The sequence below is a fragment of the Coregonus clupeaformis genome, chromosome 8 (assembly GCF_020615455.1).
Source record: "Coregonus clupeaformis isolate EN_2021a chromosome 8, ASM2061545v1, whole genome shotgun sequence".
Lineage (NCBI taxonomy): Eukaryota > Metazoa > Chordata > Actinopteri > Salmoniformes > Salmonidae > Coregonus > Coregonus clupeaformis.
In genome coordinates, this window is record NC_059199.1 from 41,943,860 (window position 1) to 41,963,025 (window position 19,166).

Genomic DNA, 19,166 nt, shown 5'->3' on the forward strand with positions numbered 1-19,166 from the left:
TCTGAATACTTTCCGAATGCACTGTATGTAGCTAGTAGGCACAATGCACACAATTAGCTTTGTTGTTCATATGTTTTCATATGCTCTACCACTACCTCTTTTCTTAGGGTGTAATAATTCAATAATATATACTTTGGATTACACCTCTTGAAGACCACCCCCCTAAAAAAGATTGCCATACAAACATATGATAAAATGTATATTGTATAAATCTCTTTAAGGGTGTCTTTATCAAATAGTTGTATTTGATGGGGGTTGACCCCTTCTTAAAGACCATCTCCCACCAAAACACATCTCCCACCAACATAAACCAACATATCTACAGAGATCCATGGGGCCTGGGGTCCTCCTGTGCACAGCAGCATCTCCCAGACAATAAAGTCAAGGTCAAGGAGCACATTCCTGTTGTGATTTATCTGAAGGAGTTAAGCCAAGGGGATTGCCTGTACTCTAAGTAATAAATAATTGATGAAGGCCCATCGTTTGAAGCCAAATGAAGGATCTGCGTCTCTTAATTCATTTCAGTTTTTGAGAAATTCTTGAACGGGACCCAAAGAGGGATTAGCGTCAAGGTAAGCAACACATTCTTTATTGAAAAACAATACCCATATTTCATGACAAACACACAATGCACGCACGTGCGCACACACACAGCTTCACGCACGCATACAGCTTCACGCACGCAAACACACACACACACTGGCTCAAGCATGGCACAAAACATAGACACCCTGGTCCAAGACGGTCAGTAGAGAGACATACTCTGAATCTGATCCCAGGTCTGTTTCCAACTTTACAGACTGCTGTTTGTCTGCACTGGTCCCACAGTTTCTGTTGGGTTCTGGTCCATCTGACATGGGTCTGGGTTAGGTATAGGCCAAGTCTGGTTCAGGTCTGGGTCAGTACGGTGAGAACAGAACTGATGTATGTGCCGTACGGAGAGGTCCTGGGGCAGGATGTAATAGGGGCTGGGGGAGGGGCTGAGCTTGAAAGAGGGCGGCGCCATGTGTAGGGGCAGGGTGCAAATGGAACGGGGACAGGGTTGCCATTGCTGCAGCAGCAGCAGCGAGGGAGAGATGGCGCTGTAAGAGGCACGAGACGAGAGGCTTCGCCAAGTCCTGCTCCTTCCTCAGAATGATCCCAACCTGGAAACCACACACAGCATGATCAAAACCATTTTACAATTAAATCACAACATGATCACAACCAGTCTACAATTAAATCACAACGTGATCACAACCATAACGCTATCACACCTGTTCCACAATCTACAACACTTTGCAAAACAACTCCAATCCAATTATACCAGATGTAAACCACAAACAGTCCACAACAAAACCTCCAGTATAGTACTGCCAAAATACAATAATGTGATACTCACTGTCTGTACATTCTGGTTGCGTTGAGGCGGCAGACCATACGGGCTAAACTTGGGCTTAGCTGGCTTCCCTGCTGCACGGTCTTTATGCCTTCTACTGCTGATGTGCTGAGGAGATAGAGAGAGGGGGGGGGGGCGAGAGAGAGAGAGAGAGAGAGAGAGAGAGATGAGGGAGAAGGAGATGTCTTAGCCACATGGGTCAGTCTAGCTCATAGACTCATCAGGCCACAGAAAATGAAAGGAAACACTCAACCTAATTGAAATCCCTATTTTTCCTCTCATCTCTGGAACGCAGATTTGTTCTTGGCCTTATAAATGTATACATATTCATAAATGGGCGGATTTCATTTTAAAAACAGTAAATAACTAACCTGTTTGAGTTGTGTCTCGGAGTTGACGTGCACATCGCAGATCTCACAGTGGAAAGTTCTGTTCTGGAGCCCAGTCGACACCTCAGTGGGAGGGGCCAGCTTGGCTTTGACCCCTGACCTGGGGAATGACTTTATGGCTCCATCGCCGCTCCTGGCCTCCAGCATTGTCTTGTGTTTCGTGCCTGACAGGGTGAAAGGTCAGATGGGTCAAAGGTTAGAAGCAGAGACACCAACTAAGTACAGTATTAACAAAGTGGGACATGTGGTTACTACATAAAGGTGCATCTCAGTGTAAATGGAGAGGATGAGAGAGAGAGAGAGAGAGAGAGAGAGAGAGAGAGAGAACGAGAGAGAGAGAGAGAGAGAGAGAGAGAGAGAGAGAGAGAGAGAGAGAGAGAGAGAGAGAGAGAGAGAGAGAGAGGCCCTGTCCTAACATACACTTTACCTGTCAGGTCAAGATGGCAGCAATGGCCCTTTGGGGATAGGGAGTGAGTGATCAATTGGTGTGGTATTGACCCGATGAGAGCAATGATTAAGAAGACGGACTTGTTGCAACATGATGATGACACACACCTGTACACTCACACACACACACAGGTCAGTGAAGCTTCATTCTCACCGCTGTTGTGAGCCTGTAGCTGGGATGCAGAGTTCACCACCACCTTGCAGAGAGAACAGTAGAGCAGTCTCTTAGCCTTCTCTTCCTCTGACTCTACAACCTGCTCCACCTCTCCCTCCATCTCCTTCTCCTTCTCCACCATGGGACAGGGTGACAGAGAGGGGTCAGAGGGTATTTCCATGGATACAGCTGGGCTGCAGGTCGATGGAACCACCCCGGAGGCAGAGGGTGGTGACAACACAGCTCTGGCTGTGACATCTACACAGAATAATAGAATAGAATAGAATAGAGCATTGTGATAATGGTTTATCCCTTCATTTTCCGCCATCGTAGAATGAAACCGAATTTGAGTGTGGTGAATGGTGAATTAGTGGGGAGAGTGTTTGTGTGTATGATAGTGGGGAATTAGCGGGGAGAGTGTGTGTGTGTGTGTGATAGTGGGGAATTAGTGGGGAGAGTGTTTGTGTGGTAGTGGTGGTGAGAGAGAGAGGAGACATAAGTTAACCCTGATGCTTTCTTCTCTCCTACATCAACCTCTATCAGAGTCTCTAATGCTGATTACCACTGCAGGGGCTGCTTCCCAAGCGGCACCCTATTCCCATAGGGCTCTGGTCAAAAGTAGTGCACTATGTAGGGAAAAGGGTGCCATTTGGGAAGCATACCAAGTCTCTCAACTCTTACCATAACTCACTGAGACAGATAAAAGCACACCAGCCACAGTGTTTATGAGATTCATTAGCTATAATCTTGGCAATAATCAAAGATTTCCTATGGGTAAATCCATTTGAATTCAATCACTTTTTGACAGCAACCCTTTTGATTTGAACAAAACCTTCCTTACATACAGTATTTGCCCATTGTTGACGTGCTCAGAAAGTGACTTTTTGGACCTGAATGCCAAAACATTCAAGAGATAAAAGTGCTCAAAGTTGACCTTTTTTGCATACCCCACCATACCATGAGACATCCAAGTCTTCATCACCGGAAAAGATAAACGGTTGAGATTGATATAATTAAAAACTTTACAAACAGGGTTGTCAAACTATTTTATAATTTATTGAATAAAATGTTTGTTTTTTATAGCAGTTATGTCCAGTGGCGGCTGGTGAAAAATATTCTCGGTGGGGCTGTGCCATACTTTTTTTTTCCTGTAACCATCGCGATATATTTTAACACAAACTGCAGGACAGCAGTGCTCAGTGAAACATTCAGTAATTATTTAATGCCAATATTAAAAGTTGAGGCATTCTTACACAAAAACATATTACACAAACCCAAGCCTTTCATTTGCATTTAAAGTGAACTTTTTACCATTGGTAGTAAACAGGCAACGCAACAGGCATGCTGTCAGAACAGAGTGGAAAGTGGACAATAACATGAAATTATTATAAAGTTTATAGGAAATCTTACACTGTATAAAAGGATGTATAATATAGAAATGGATATCAAGTGGATGAACTCAAACCTTTGACTGGAAGAATAGCATACAGTATTTTATGATCATACTAAATGTGACTAATTGTTAATGTGCTCCAGAACTGCAACAATTAATTGATACAAAACAACATATATACAGTAATATTAGCAAAGACACTATTAAGACTTTCTAGAGTACCATATATAACTGGATTTTTATGCTAAGGTCAACTATATACAAAGAAACATGCGGCCAGAGCTGCTCTGTGTGTGTGTGTCTGTCATCTTATTTGTACAGGAATTTTGCCCGTCTGTCCTTCTGAGTGGCAAACCTCTCAATGACCCTTTGATTAAAGTCAGGAATGTCCCTGACAAGTTTCTTCTCCATGGAGAGCATGGCCAGAGCGTTCAGGCGATCCTGTGTCATGCTGTTTCTCAGGAAGGTCTTGATCCTTTTCAGTGTAGAGAAGCACCTTTCTGACTCAGCAGTTGTCATGGGTGTGGTGATGAGGATCTTGAGGAGGCTGGCAGTCTCTGTGAAAGTGCTCTGAAGGTTGTTCTCCATGAAGAACTGGTACAGGGGCACTGCACCACTACAAGCCTTGAACTCACTGTTCTCATAGATGAGGGACAGTTCGGTTTTGAGCTTGGCCTTGTTCAACATGGGGTACGCCTCCACGGTTGTTTCAGCGCTGTATCGGGGAACTTCACACTGTGTTGTGGGAACAACTCTCCGTGCAATAGTGTTGCGCTGATGAGGTGCTGGGTGAAGGGAGAACCTCTCTTTGGCATGACTCAGAATGGTATCACATACCTGTAAAAGATACATCATCAGCTTTAATTTGCAATTAAGCTATTTTTGATGCAAGTGATCCTGACTGACACATGCCTATGTCCAACTCAAGTATATGATTACCAAGGTGCTGATTGTTCAGGGTTTTGGCTACATACTACCAGGCCTGAAAAAAGTTCTATGGGGAAACACTGACAATTACATCACAACTTACCTCTATAGCCAACCTCTGTTGTTCTCCTGGTCCCAGCATCCTCCGTCGCTTGATGGGCTGTTGCTGCTCGTCAGATGCGCTGTCCCCACACAAAGAGGGAATTGAGGCCCTGGGTCCAAAAAATAAAGTTTAATTTGATAACTTGCAATCAGACTTCTTAGCTCACTGTAATTCCCCCTCAACACACAACCAGTGACTTTTATATATATATATATATATATATATTGTGACGTCACGAGAGGCTACACAGCTTTCAGCGGGATTGCTCAAGTAGTGCAAGGAGACCAGGTTCAACCAAAACAAGGATTTTATTAAAGGTCTTGGGAAACTAACGAAAGTATAACACAATTCTGTTCTCTGGTGGCTCTTAAGGGTTAACAGTTCAGGGATGTCTCTTCCACATCCAAAATCATAACTCTCCCTCGCTCAAATAACTTTTCCCCAGTCTTACTGTATTCCACGTTGCAGCTAGTGGTCAACCCAGCAAAACGTCCTTCCAAATGTCCCACACGTATTTCCACAGGTGCATATATCCAAAAGTGAGTATTTCCCAAAGGTAAGTATCTCCAAATCCTTATATTCCTCATGGAAGTGGACGTGCAGCACTCTTGTCCTCCAGAGAGCCCAGCTTGGAGACTGTGTCTCTTCACCCCCCCAAACCTTCAGCTCATCAGCTCCTCATTTGTTTCAGCTGCGTGGGAAGATTGGCCATAGAGGGGTGGAGTTCCCGACCATACCAGCAGATGGAGCCATAGCTGTCTGGGTTTGCAGCCACCTCAGGGGGATGTAACGTCCCTCCAGGACACAGCCTCTCGTGACATCACAATATATATATAGACAGACAGACAGACAGACAGATAGTGTGTATATACACACAAACTATGTCTAGTAACTGCTTTTAACCTGTGATGTACATAATTAACTGATGTTATTACGTTTTAAAGCCTTTTCTATTACATTTGTGAGAGGGATGCAACATAATTTTGTTCTGCTGTGCACTTAGCAATAAAGTTAATCTTCAATAACAACTAGGCCTCTTCTAGAAATTGACCTGGTGGACACCTGAATAATTATTACAAACTGTGTAGTACTTTCCTGCATTATTATCAACGTCTGATTGTGTCTTTTTGGACAAACACTTGTTCTCGTGGTCGAGTAACAACAACTGCGCTCCTTGAGTGACGGGGTGGTACTTGGTGAGAGAGGGAGAGAGACGACCCAAATTGCGGAGTAAACTAGAAAAACGGACGTTACACATGGCGGAGTGGCATTACCACATTTAACAAACCAAACATTGAAATACCGTTATAGAAGGTAAAGTAAAAACCCAAACTGGTCTGTGCATCAATACCGGTATATAGTAATATATAGGCAACATACCGTAAATCTGTATCAATTATGTATCAGTTTTACATGTGACCCATATCAAATTTGCGCATTCACACTGAAGGAGCACACAAATGCAATGCTCATTTGGCGTGATTGTCGTGGTAACACAGGTGAAAAAAAATCCTGAATGGTATCCTAATGGCAGCCATTTTGGTTAGGGAGAAATACAAACAACTCTACTGCCATACATTCCAATTAGACTGAAGGCATACAGTTGTGTCCAAATATATTGGCACCCTTGGGCTTTTCTTAAATAATTCCCTATTTCTTCTAAAATCAGTTGAAATTTGAGAGGAAAAAAATGGGTCTCCCACACCTTTAATTATATTTCTGTAAACTTAAGTTTACAATTGTAATTTAGAAAATATAGACAAATGTCATGGACTAAATTATTGGCACCCTGGAGCTAGTACTTGGTTGCACAGCTTTTGGCCAAGATAGCTGCCAACATATGCTTATTGTAGACATCAATGAGCTTGCTGCACCTTTTCTGCTGGCAATTTGGCCCATTCTTCAGCAGCAAACTGCTGTAATTCTTCAATGTTTGAGGGTTGCACTCCACCAACTTCTTTTTTCAGATCTTGCCAAAACTAATGTGGTCCCGTGTAGCTCAGTTGGTAGAGCATGGCGCTTGCAACGCCAGGGTTGTGGGTTCGTTTCCCACGGGGGCCAGTATGAAAAAATGTATGCACTCTTAACTGTAAGTCGCTCTGGATAAGAGCGTCTGCTAAATGACTAAAATGTAATGTAAATGTCTTCTCTTTCCTTTTAAAATACTAAAACAAATATAATTGTGACGGCTCTATGATAATCACTCACTTTGATGACCAGACACATTTAGGCTTTTAAACTGTTGTAAGTGAACTATTCATCTTTCTAACAGCATCTTTATCAGCCAATAGTAAATATAGTTATTTACCTGATTGTTAGCATGCTTTCTGTGAACCTCTGGACAAGTGCTTTAATGAAGACAGGGTCGATGTTCCTCTTCTGCAGCTGGCTGAAAAGCATGTCCACATTTGGCATGATCTTGTGGAACAGTGCCAGGAAAAAACAGAAAGCCTCGTCTTCGAGCATCCTCACAAAGCCCCCCGCCTCTCTGACAGTCGGGGCATCAAAGTTCCCAGAGTCTCTGATGGTCTGGAAACACGTTAGAGGTCATCCCTGTACTCGTACACAGTGTTGTGTAACGGTAGCTGTCTTCAGGTGCTCCTCCAGCACACTGTCGAGGGAGGCAACAAAATCCACTAAGCCCCGGAAAATGCCGGGGTTGTCCGAGGAGTCAGTCTCCTCGTGCCCACGCAAGGCCAACTCAAAAGCCCCACAGAACTTCACACAATCGATAATTTTGGATAGAATGTGCCTGTTTTTATCCACCTCCTCATTGTGTTTCCTCACCGCAATCCTGTGGCCGTCATCCAGCTGCGTAGCAATGTTCACCCTTCCTAATACAGCTAGCTTTACAGAGTTGTCCATGTGTGCCCTGGTGTTCTCATGTTTCTTTACCTTCTCTGACAGGTGCTTCATATCCCTCACTCCGGTACCTGTCCATGCTGAATCTGACCCCGTCGTTTTAAAAAGCAAGCACGGAAAGCAAAATAAAGCATTAGCATCAGTGCACCCAGCTAGCCAAGCCTTCCTGGTGTACCAGCTACGGGAGAAGCCGCGCATATACTGCTTCCCTTTCTCGCTAGCCTGCTGTCTGATTGAGAGGTCAGGTTGATCTGGGCCCAGCTCTTTCACCCGAACTTTCTCTGACAAAGTTCTCCTCTCAAACGGATCTTGGAGGAGAGATTTCACCGAGTTAGGGTTGGGTCTTGGAGGAGTAACGTTTGCGTTCGCCATTGTCGTCTAGTAAAAATGGCGCCACTGGAGCCCGGTCCTTATTTTATCAGGGGCGAGCTTGGGGCGATAAAATAATCGCCCTCCTTGGATTCAATTAAAATCGCTGATTAGCTACATTTTATGTCATACATTCATATCTTAAATTAGCAATTGGCTTAACTGCTACGTAGACCCGCCTCCTCGGGGCACTTTCTGTATCGCCCAGAGCTGACGGGCGTTTGACAGGCAGAGGAAAGGTTGCAAATATGATTTTCTATCATATCTTACACATATTACTGTGTGCATTCCATATTTCAAACACACAAATATTGACATACTGATGTTTTTATTATTATTATTATTTTTTTTATTTTTTTATTTTTAAAAAAAAATAATTTTATTTAAGGGGGCGGCGCCCTAGCGCCCTCTATCGGCCAGCCGCCACTGGTTATGTCATTCGTCAATTATCTAAAAACATGTCCGATTTTGTTCAGAATCGCATATGTTGTAGTTTAGACCCTATTTTACATCATCTGAGGTGTTTGTGTTGTGCCTGCCATCGGTTGAGACAACATGCTCTTGAATACAGTGTGGGTGTCCTGTTTGGGCTGTTAAATGTACTAACATGACAATCAAATTGAAATTTCTACTTTCAAATGGTACCACAAAGCTGGTTGGACGTCCACACATCAGAGAATGTTGAGTTGAATGGGAAGATCTGTTGTTTTAAATTATACTGTCAATCCTCCATAGGAGATTTACAGATGTAGGATCTTAATCTGATCACTCTTTTGTTGCTGAGAATCTTCCTGTACAGCAGGAAATGCAAACTTGTAGTGTATTTGAGTTTTGAAAAGGCTTCTAAAGATAAAGTTAAAATGTCAATTCAATTTCAATGGTGTACCAGCTAAATTGCAATGGTCTGAAGGGATAGGTCCATTCTATGAATTCTATTTCTATGATTGAAATGACACCCACCCTGTATTCAAGACCATGTTGTGTCTCAACCTAAAATAGGTTCTATGTTACAACATATGCGAATATGAAAATTCAGAGTTTTTAGATCATTGACGTTAAAGGTAAAACCTTTTTTTTTCAAGAAATGTTTTAATCGTTTGTAAGCTTTCAAATGATATTAAACTCAACTGTTTATCTTTTCCAGTGATGTCTCATTGTATGGTGGGGAATGCAAAATGGGTCAACTTTGAGCACCTGTTTTGGCATTCAGGTCCAAAAAGTCACTTTTGACCACTTCTTCCATGGGCTTAATTCAAATGGATTTACCCCTATGGGAATCTGCTTCAATTAGAGGCTTTGGATTGAGATGATTATGTTCCATTATCTGCAGTGAGACGGACCGGGAGTAGGGAATTTGGGAATCATGCCTTGGTAATGGTGATTAGGCCTGTAAGGGTTTGTTTGTTTGTTTTCATTGACTGTCTCTCTAAAATGAAGATAAGGCTGTTTGACAAAGTCATCATCACAAAGCTCCCCTGTTTCTTCCACACACAGAAAAACTCACTCTGTCGCTATCGCATGAACTCAAAATGGTCTCTCACTCTTTCGCTATCGCATGAAATCAAAATGGCCTCTCACTCTGTGCTATCGCATTAAATGAAAATGGTCTCTCACTCTGTCGCTATCGCATGAAATCAAAATGGTCTCTCACTCTATCGCTATCGCATGAAATCAAAATGGTCTCTCACTCTATCGCATGAAATCAAAATGGTCTCTCACTCTGTCGCTATCGCATGAAATCAAAATGGTCTCTCACTCTGTCGCTATCGCATGAAATCAAAATGGTCTCTCACTCTATCGCATGAAATCAAAATGGTCTCTCACTCTATCGCTATTGCATGAAATCAAAATGGTCTCTCACTCTATCGCATGAAATCAAAATGGTTTCTCACTCTATCGCATGAAATCAAAATGGTCTCTCACTCTGTCGCTATCGCATGAAATCAAAATGGTCTCTCACTAAATGGCATTATTATCAAACAAATTGTCTCCCACTCTCTAAAACACTCATGCACACCAACAAATATTAAAACACCTATGCATATACACCAGTGGCGGCTGCTGAGGGGAGGACGGCTCATAATAATTGCTGGAACGGAGCAAAGGGAATGGCATCAAACACCTGGAAACCATGTGTTTGATGTATTTGATACCATTCCACTGATTCCGCTCCAGCCATTACCACAAGCCCATCCACCCCAATTAAGGTGCTACCAACCTCCTGTGATATGAAGACACATACATACTCACAGATCTGCATACATTAACAAACAACGCAAACACACGCACACACCCAAGCACATGCACTCACGCATGCATGCACAAACACACACAAACACATGCACATGCACACATGCACACACGCACGCACACATGCACACACGCACGTACGCACGTACACACAAGGGGAGAACGACTGCCCCCTCTCATTGAAGCCACGGAAGTTCAAGGCCGACCATGGTACTGCATGCATTGTTACCAGAAAAAAGGATCCCCCATTATAGTGAATGGAAAATGGCAATCTTTGTGTAAAAAGTGTATAATAAGACAATCATGGTGCCAATTATTGCTTCTAATACACCAAATGTATGTCCTTGAACCGATTATTTTAAAATCGCACACAGAAGAAGTTTAGTTGCTAATGGGTGAGTGGCGCAGTGGTCTAAGGCACTGCATCGCAGTGCTAACTGTGCCACTAGAGATCCTGGTTCGAATCCAGGCTCTGTCGCAGCCGGCCGCGACCGGGAGACTCATGGGCGGCGCACAATTGGCCCAGCGTCGTCCAGGGTAGGGGAGGGAATGGCCAGCAGGGCTGTAGCTCAGTTGATAGAGCATGGCGTTTGCAACGCCAGGGTTGTGGGTTTGATTCCCACGGGGGGCCAGTATAAAACATTTTTTATTCACTAACTGTAAGTCGCTCTGGATAAGAGCGTCTGCTAAATGACTAAAATGTAAATGTAAATGTAATGGCAGCCTGCAGTACCTCGGCCGGCCTTCAACTTGATTACTCAATGAGAGGGGGCAGCACTGAGCTAGCCTGCAATGTCACTTCCTGGAGTAGCTCAAACTGTGCATGTTATGTCTCCATGAGATGCCATCTTAACCGACTTCATTTGGCTTTAATGTGCTATTGAGTCTTCACATAGGAATGAATGGTGTCATGTGATCGATGGCTTTGTGCATTCATATATACAGTAATTGACACACACACACACTAACCTGTTGAACTGGGGTCTGAGCTGGGCGGCACAGGGCAGGGTGATGCGCTCTTGGTTGTGGTTTCCTTGGTGACTGTGTCAAGGGCTCTGGTCTTGCAGTCCGGTGGGTCGAAGGCTTTGAGCCTCTTAAAGTGTTTGGTACCATTGTAATGGGATGAGGCCTGGCTCTACACAGAGAGAGACAATAGAACCAGAACCACTGTAATGGGATGAGGCCTGGCTCTACACAGAGAGAGACAATGGAACCAGAACCACTGTAATGGGATGAGGCCTGGATCTACACAGAGAGAGACAATAGAACCAGAACCACTGAGTCACACAAGAGACAACAACTCCAATGACCATGCAGTAGTATGTACTCAAGTCATCAAGTCATATAGCCACAGGGTCAAGCCAGCGATCTAACATTAGTACAGTTTCATCAGTTAGCAGATGCTCTTATCCAGAGCGATTTATAAACTCTCTAAGAGATTTTCATCTCATACATTTAATCCAATATCAAACCTGTGCCATCCGCAAATCTCTCCCACGGTTTACATCCACTCAGCACTTAGTATATATCTACTGGTTAACACTACACAACACTTACTATATAGAGTGCCTTCGGAAAGTATTCAGACAGCTTGACTTTCCACATTTTGTTACATTACAGCCTTATTCTAAAATGGATTAAATATGCATTTCTTTCAGCGATCTACACACAATACCCCAAAGTGAAAACAGGTTTTAGAAATGTTTGTACATTTATATAAAAAACAAACATAAATACCTTATTTACATAGGTATTACACACATAGGTCTGTGCGGTGCGGCAGGTAACTTAGTGGTTAAGAGCGTTGTGCCAGTAATCGAAAGGTCGCTGGTTCTAATCCCCGAGTCGACTAGGTGAAAAATCTGTCGATGTGCCCTTGAGCAAGGCACTTAACCCTAATTGCTCCTGTAAGTCGCTCTGGATAAGAGCGTCTGCTAAATGACTAAAATGTAAATGTAAAATGTATTCAGACCCTTTGCTATGAGACTCGAAATTGAGCTCAGGTGCATCCTGTTTCCATTGATCATCCTTGAGATGTTTCTACAACTTGATTGGAGTCCACCTGTGGTAAATTCAATTGATTGGACATGATTTGGAAAAGCTCACACCTGTCTATATAAGGTCCCACAGTTGACAGTGCATGTCAGAGCAAAAACCAAGCCATGAGGTCGAAGGAATTGTCCGTAGAGCTCCTAGACAAGACAGTGGCCTCTGTCATTCTTAAATGGGAGAAGTTTGGAACCACCAAGACTCTTCCTAGAGCTGGCCGCCCTGCCAAACTGAGCAATCGGTGGAGAAGGGCCTTGGTCAGGGAGGTGGCCAAGAACCCGATGGTCACTCTGACAGAGCTCTAGAGTTCCCCTGTGGAGATGGGAGAACCTTCCAGAAGGATAACCATCTCTACAGCACTCCACCAATCAGGCCTTTATGTAAGAGTGGCCAGACGGAAGTCACTCCTCAGTAAAAGGCACATGACAGCCCGCTTGGAGTTTGCCAAAAGGTACCTAAACACTCTCAGACCATGAGAAATAAGATTCTCTGGTCTGATGAAACCAGGATTGACTCTCCGGCCTGAACGCCAAGCGTCACGTCTGGAGGAAACCTGGCACCATCCCTACGGTGAAGCATGATGGTGGCAGCATCATGCTGTGGGGATGTTTTTCAGCAGCAGGGACTGGGAGACTAGTCAAGATCGAGGCAAAGATGAGTGGAGCAAAGTACAGAGAGATCCTTGATGAAAACCTGCTCAAGACCTCAGACTGAGGCGAAGGTTCACCTTCCAACAGGACAACGACCCTAAGCACACAGCCAAGATAACGCAGGAGTGGCTTCGGGACAAGACTCTGAATGTCCTTTTGCTTTTACTTTGTCATTATGGGGTTTTGTGTGTAGATTGATGAGGAATAAAAACTATTTAAGCTATTTTAGAATAAGGCTGTAATGTAACAACATGTGGAAAAAGTAAAGGGGTCTGAATACTTTCTGAATGCGCTGTATATCTACTGGTTAAGGTTAAACTCTGCAGCATCCCTGGTACTGCCCTGCATGAGGTCAAACTCTGCAGCATCCCTGGTACTGACCTGTATGAGGTCAAACTCTGCCTACCTCTGAGTTGAACCTCAGTCGGCACACGGCACACGATGAGCTGGGTTTCCTCATAAGAGGCGTGTTTAGTCCAAATCCTGGACCAATCTGGGTTTTGTGAACGCGGTTAATCTGCAACAACAAGAGTGAAAAGGTGGTGAATTACCGTGGTATGGCTAGGGCAGAGGCTTAGGAGCGAGGGTTGAGCAAGAGGTCAATGTTAAAGAGTACCTCAAATGCTCTCGGACTAGGGCTGTGGCGGTCATGACATTTTGTCAGCTGGTGATTGTCAAGCAAATAACAGCCAGTCTCACGGTAATTTACGGAAATTAACATAAACACATTTGGCACATATCCTGGCTTCCATGCATAGCCTACAAGCCACTGATGCAGACCATTAGAACATCTACATTTAAAAAAGTATAATACATTAATTTAATATAGCCTACACCATCACAATAAATCCATTATTTATTTTAGACAGGTCTAAAGAAACATGATATGAAGAAAATGTAGTCTATTTCAGAAGAACAGAATAGCATACTCTGAGTTGTCCTTATGTTAGGTCCTGATCTGGCTATGCCATATGGATGTGGGCTACATTAGTTCATTTAGCAGACAAGATTTGCTTAGAATTCCGCGGCATTATTTTATATTATTTTATAGTATGAAGAATACAATTGAACAAAGCTGAATAAAATAGAAATTATATTTTCTCCAAACGATTTGAGGGAGTGCGCACGCGGCTATTCTGTGTTGAGGGGTTAACAAAGTAACAGGTCCTCCTATATGCATAATTTAGAGTTTTTTATGCAACTTAAGTTGTGATACAAACGTTGGGCTATATGTTTTGATTTTTAATACATTCTAAGGCAGCATGATGCGACTCTAATGATGATTTGAAAAAAGTTGCAGGAAAGGCATGAGCACTGCTTTGTTTTTTGTGCAGGCTGCACACACTTTATCAGTCTCTCATTCACAATTTCACCAGCACTTGATAATGCCTCAAATTTCCCGGTGGCATCCCATTTGTGTGGCCGTAATGCCCCCTAAAAAAATCCATGCCTTTTGAGGCCAGTGGCCGTTGTGCCCTTGGGCTGAATATAATAATTATAAATCCCTTGTCCCGGCTGCGTGCTCCGAAGCACCTCTCACGCACATGGCTCTCTCAGATATCTCAGTTCTTATTAACCAATGCCCATCATGTGATCGGGCCCTTCTCACAGGCTACAAGTGAAGATACACACAGCGGGGATGCAATTGTGCACGTCCTAATCGAATTCCGATGCGCATACTGAAGATGTTGGAAGAATTGTCCACATTTACTGTTTGTCAGCCAACAAGATGAGTAAGCCTAACGAACAGCAAAAGCACTAGCCCATGTCAATCTACTTTCCCGCATGGTGTAAAAGTTGAACTATTGTATTCTGTGAGAAATAAATATTCCAAACAAAGTCTGGGACATTTGTGGGATGCGATAGATCCCAAATTAATACAACCACTAGCATTAAAAAACCTTATAAAAGCAATGAGGCTGATGCAACAGATCAGAACATTTAGCTTAAAATGTTGATAAACTATTAGGCTATTTCTTCACATTATAACCGCAGCAATGTGCACATGGTAGTAGGCTATAAGCACAAATGTTCCAAAATGCAATCAATTAGCGGGAAAACACCATTCTCAAAAGTGACCGTGTGACAGGTTAAAGGACATATTCATAGCCTGTTATACACTAAAAAGTATTAGTAAGTTCATGGTATGTAAGGATCTTAAAATATCTAAGGTTAAAAAGATCATGCATTCAGTACTAGTTCATAGAGAAAATTCATAATTGTGTTAAAAGGTTCAAATCCGTCAAGTGTACAAAGGGTAAAAATTGTAAGAGGAATGTGTAAACGTTATATTGACTACTTTATTTTGTGGTGCCTAATTTAAGGGTAAAAGTGTTAATCTGTGATCTACTAAATGCTCTTAATCTATGAGCCTGAGATCGATTGCTCTGGTCTCCACCCAACTTCCCGGGGAAATCGCGGTCTTTTCCCTCATTATACTACAGTTTTCAGTGAGGAAACATAACTGCATCACTCTCGTGATTATTTCTCCCCTTTTTCAGGGGCGTAACAACCGCAAATGCGATTATGCACGTAATGCTTTTATTATAAAGGTGCATTTTTATGGTGAAAATTATCTTCCCCAAACTTGAAACTCAAGTTCTGCGTGTGTTAGGCTCTACACCTGTTGTAAAGCGGATTAATGTGCTTAATTTTAAGAAGTTATTTGCACTCTTTAGTTGTGATACAAACCTTATCAAAACATATATGGGCGGCAGGTAGCTTAGTGGTTAAGAGCGTAGTGCCAGTAACCGAAAGGTCGCTGGTTCTAATCCCCGAGCCGACTAAGTGAAAAATCTGTCGATGTGCCCTTGAGCAAGGCACTTAACCCTAATTGCTCCTGTAAGTCGCTCTGGATAAGAGCGTCTGCTAAATGATAAAAATAATAATAATATAGGCCTATGGGCTAGGCTACATGAGGCATGTGCTGTTTCTGGCCTTACTGCACACAAGCTGGGCATCATTCACAAGTGATAATATATCATTCACAAGTGATAAGCTAATATTGTCACCCATCAGACTATTCTTGATTTAATCTTGTCTTTACAAATACTAAATAATATATATGTGTGACATTTGTTTTGATTTAGAATGAACCGTTATCATGCACCTGTCTCGAAACAGGGGCAGGGAAAAATAAATACATGTCATCTATGCACTTAAATAGCGAATGGAGGATACTTTTCCTGTGGTTCATTTTCATGCCAGCCAGGTAGGATATACTACTGTTGTAAAGAGAAGCAATGTGCTTAATATTAGGAAAGTTGAGAAATAAATATAGTAGGCCTAGCCTATTGAAAGCTGATGGGATCCTCCTCTTTTTAATAGAGGCCATAAAAACTCTGTTTTCTCATGCAATTGCATAGCCTATAGAAATATTGCTCAACATGAGCTCATGGGCTCTTATGAAGTTTTTGATTAGATTTTCAATGACATTTGCATTGATGTCAGAGTGATTAGAGGGACAATAGAGTGCTGAGTACCAGGCAGTTAGCAAGTTTGTTAGGCTACTAATGACCATCAGCAGCATCAGAGCTTGGAGAAGCCTAATTATTTGACTGCCGTCATGACTTGTGACCACCGGTGTGGCGGTAATACGGTCACCGTAACAGCCCTATCTCAGACTTAAACAGGCTTAGAGTAATGGTCCTTCCTTTACTTATAACAGATGGTGACCAATGCAGGCCTCCCTTCCCAAACCAAACCAGAGGGAAAATGTGGTATGGATAGGGTTAAGACTAGGGTTAAGCAACAGGTCAATGTTGAGCAAGAAGACCTGAAATGGTCCTCTGTAGCTCAGTTGGTAGAGAATTGTGCTTGCAATGCCAGGATAGGAGGCTCGATTCCAGGGACCACCTGTATGTAAAATGTATCCACACGTGACTAAGTCGCTTTGGATAAAAGCGTCTGCTAAATTGCATATATTATTATTATATTATTATATATTCAATGCTCCCTTGACTAGACAGGCTGAGTAGCCAGATGCTGTGTCCCAAAATGCACTACTTTTGTGTACTACTGTTGACCAGACGCTCCCAGACACTCAAAATAATGCTTTTGTTGCTGATAACAAGGTGCAGGGTGACCAACTAAGATCTCCTCGGCAAAAACGCCAAAATTAACGAGTTATCATTGATTAATTCGGACTAAGTGTTCTTGGGCACAGGGACTATGGTGGTCTACTTGAAACATGTTCGTATTAAAGACTCAGACAGGGAGAGGTTGAAAATGTCAGTGAAGACACTTGCCAGTTGGTCAGCGCATGCTCGGAGTACACCTCCTGGTAATCCGTCTGGCCCTGCGGCCTTGTGAATGTTGACCTGTTTAAAGGTCTTACTCACACCGGCTATGGAGAGTGTGATCACACATTCATCCGGAACAGCTGATGCTCTCATGCATGTTTTAGTGTTACTTGCCTCGAAGCGAGCATAGAAGTAATTTAGCTTGTCTGGTACACTCATGTCACTGGGCAGCTCGCGGCTGTGCTGCCCTTTGTAGTCTGTAATAGTTTGCAAGCCCTGCCACATCAGACTAGCGTCAGAGCCGGTGTAGTACGATTCAATCTTAGTCCAGTATTGACTCTTTGCCTGTTTGATATTTCGTCGGAGGGCATAGCGGGATTTCTTATAAGCTTCCGGGTTAGAGTCCCGCTCCTTGAAAGCGCCAGCTCTACCCTTTAGCTCAGTGCGGATATTGCTTGTAATCCATGGCTTCTGGTTGGGGTATGTATGTACAGTCACTGAGGGGACGACGTCATCGATGCACTTATTGATGAAGCCAGTGACTGATGTGGTGTACTCCTCAATGCCATCGGAAGAATCCCGGAACATATTCCAGTCTGTGCTAGCAAAACAGTCCTGTAGCTTAGCATCTGCTTCATCTTACCACTTTGTTATTTACGGAGTCACTGGTGCTTCCTGCTTTAGTTTTTGCTTGTAAGTAGGAATCAGGAGGATAGAATTATGGTCAGATTTTCCAAATGGAGAGCGAGGGAGAGCTTTGTACGCGTCTCTGTGTGTGGAGTAAAGGTGGTCTAGAGTTTTTTTCCCTCTTGTTGCACATTTAACATGCTGGTAGAAATGAGGTAAAACAGATTTAAGTTTCCCTGCATTAATGTCCCCGGCCACTAGGAGCGCCGCCTCTGGATGAGCATTTTCCTGTTTGCTTATGGCCATATACAGTTCATTGAGTGCGGTTTTAGTGCCAGCATCGGTTTGTGGTGGTAAATAGATGAAAAATCTCTTGGTAGATAGTGTGGTCTACAGCTTATCATGAGATACTCTACATTTTTACATTTAAGTCATTTAGCAGACGCTCTTATCCAGAGTGACTTACAGTTAGTGAATACATATATATATATATCTTTTTTTATATACTGGCCCCCCGTGGGAATCAAACCCACAACCCTGGCGTTGCAAACGCCATGCTCTATCAACTGAGCTACATCCCTGCCGGCCATTCACTCCCCTACCCTGGACGACGCTGGGCCAATTGTGCGCCGCCCATGAGTCTCCCGGTCGCGGCCGGCTGCGACAGAGCCTGGATTCGAACCAGGATCTCTAGTGGCACAGTTAGCACTGCAAAGCAGTGCCTTAGACCACTGCGTCACTCAGGAGCTCTACCTCAGGCGAGCAAAACCTAGAGACTTCCTTAGATATCATACTGGCCCCGTGTAGCTCAGTTGGTAGAGCATGGCGTTTGCAATGCCAGGGTTGTGGGTTCGATTCCCACGGGGGGCCAGTATGAAAATGTATGCACTCACTAAAACTGTAAATCGCTCTGGATAAGAGCGTCTGCTAAATGACTATAATCATATCGTGCACCAGCTGTTGTTTACAAATATACATAGACCGCCACCCCTTGTTTTACCAGAGGCTGCTGTTCTATCCATCCCTCATATAATCTGTCTTTGTCTATTTATTGTTCTGTAGGAGAGAGAGTTATGGTCTATGTGTCAGTAGACGGAAACACATCATACATAGTGTAAATACTGCTGTACTGGAGCTCACACTTCCTGGTCCCTTTCTGAGGGAGGTGACAGACAGAGTTATGAGTTAGAGATGATCATGGTCATTACAGTCATTAGCATGAGTTATGTCTGTGTGTACGACTATGGGAATCTGGACAGAGTATAGCTCCAGTTCAATCTGAGTACATTCAGAAGGTTAACTGTTCAACTGTACAGTGATTGTTCTT

At 43.2% G+C, this 19,166-nt stretch overlaps 2 protein-coding genes across 2 annotated transcripts in view; both read right to left on the reverse strand.

Annotated features, from left to right (window-relative positions):
• Nucleotides 1–592: 592 nt before the first annotated feature.
• LOC121572955 (zinc finger protein 385D-like) lies at nt 593–11,510 on the reverse strand. The gene is made up of 5 exons (XM_041884992.2): nt 11,242–11,510; nt 2,369–2,626; nt 1,750–1,931; nt 1,382–1,486; nt 593–1,145 (listed from the first exon to the last, which is right to left on the reverse strand). The coding sequence occupies exons 2-5, from the start codon at nt 2,547–2,549 to the stop codon at nt 900–902; spliced, it is 714 nt and encodes a 237-aa protein (XP_041740926.2). The 5' UTR covers nt 2,550–2,626; nt 11,242–11,510; the 3' UTR covers nt 593–899.
• LOC121572574 (zinc finger protein 385D-like) overlaps nt 10,233–19,166 on the reverse strand; it is a 69,771-nt gene continuing 60,837 nt past the window's right edge. Inside the window, exons 3-5 of the mRNA XM_041884619.2 lie at nt 13,378–13,488; nt 11,242–11,407; nt 10,233–10,243 (exon numbers count right to left, since the gene is read on the reverse strand). Of these exons, the coding sequence (XP_041740553.2) occupies nt 10,233–10,243; nt 11,242–11,407; nt 13,378–13,488 (288 nt within the window). The remainder of the gene's footprint in view (nt 10,244–11,241; nt 11,408–13,377; nt 13,489–19,166) is intronic.

What these genes read in the sequence shown, in the direction of transcription:
- LOC121572955 (XM_041884992.2), bottom strand. Translation starts at nt 2,549, where the DNA reads ATGGAAATACCCTCTGACCCCTCTCTGTCACCCTGTCCCATGGTGGAG. An exon ending in CCGAGACACAACTCAAACAG is followed by an intron (nt 1,487 to 1,749) that starts GTTAGTTATTTA and finishes CTATCTCCTCAG; the next exon opens with CACATCAGCAGTAGAAGGCA. An exon ending in GCAACCAGAATGTACAGACA is followed by an intron (nt 1,146 to 1,381) that starts GTGAGTATCACA and finishes TGTGGTTTCCAG; the next exon opens with GTTGGGATCATTCTGAGGAA.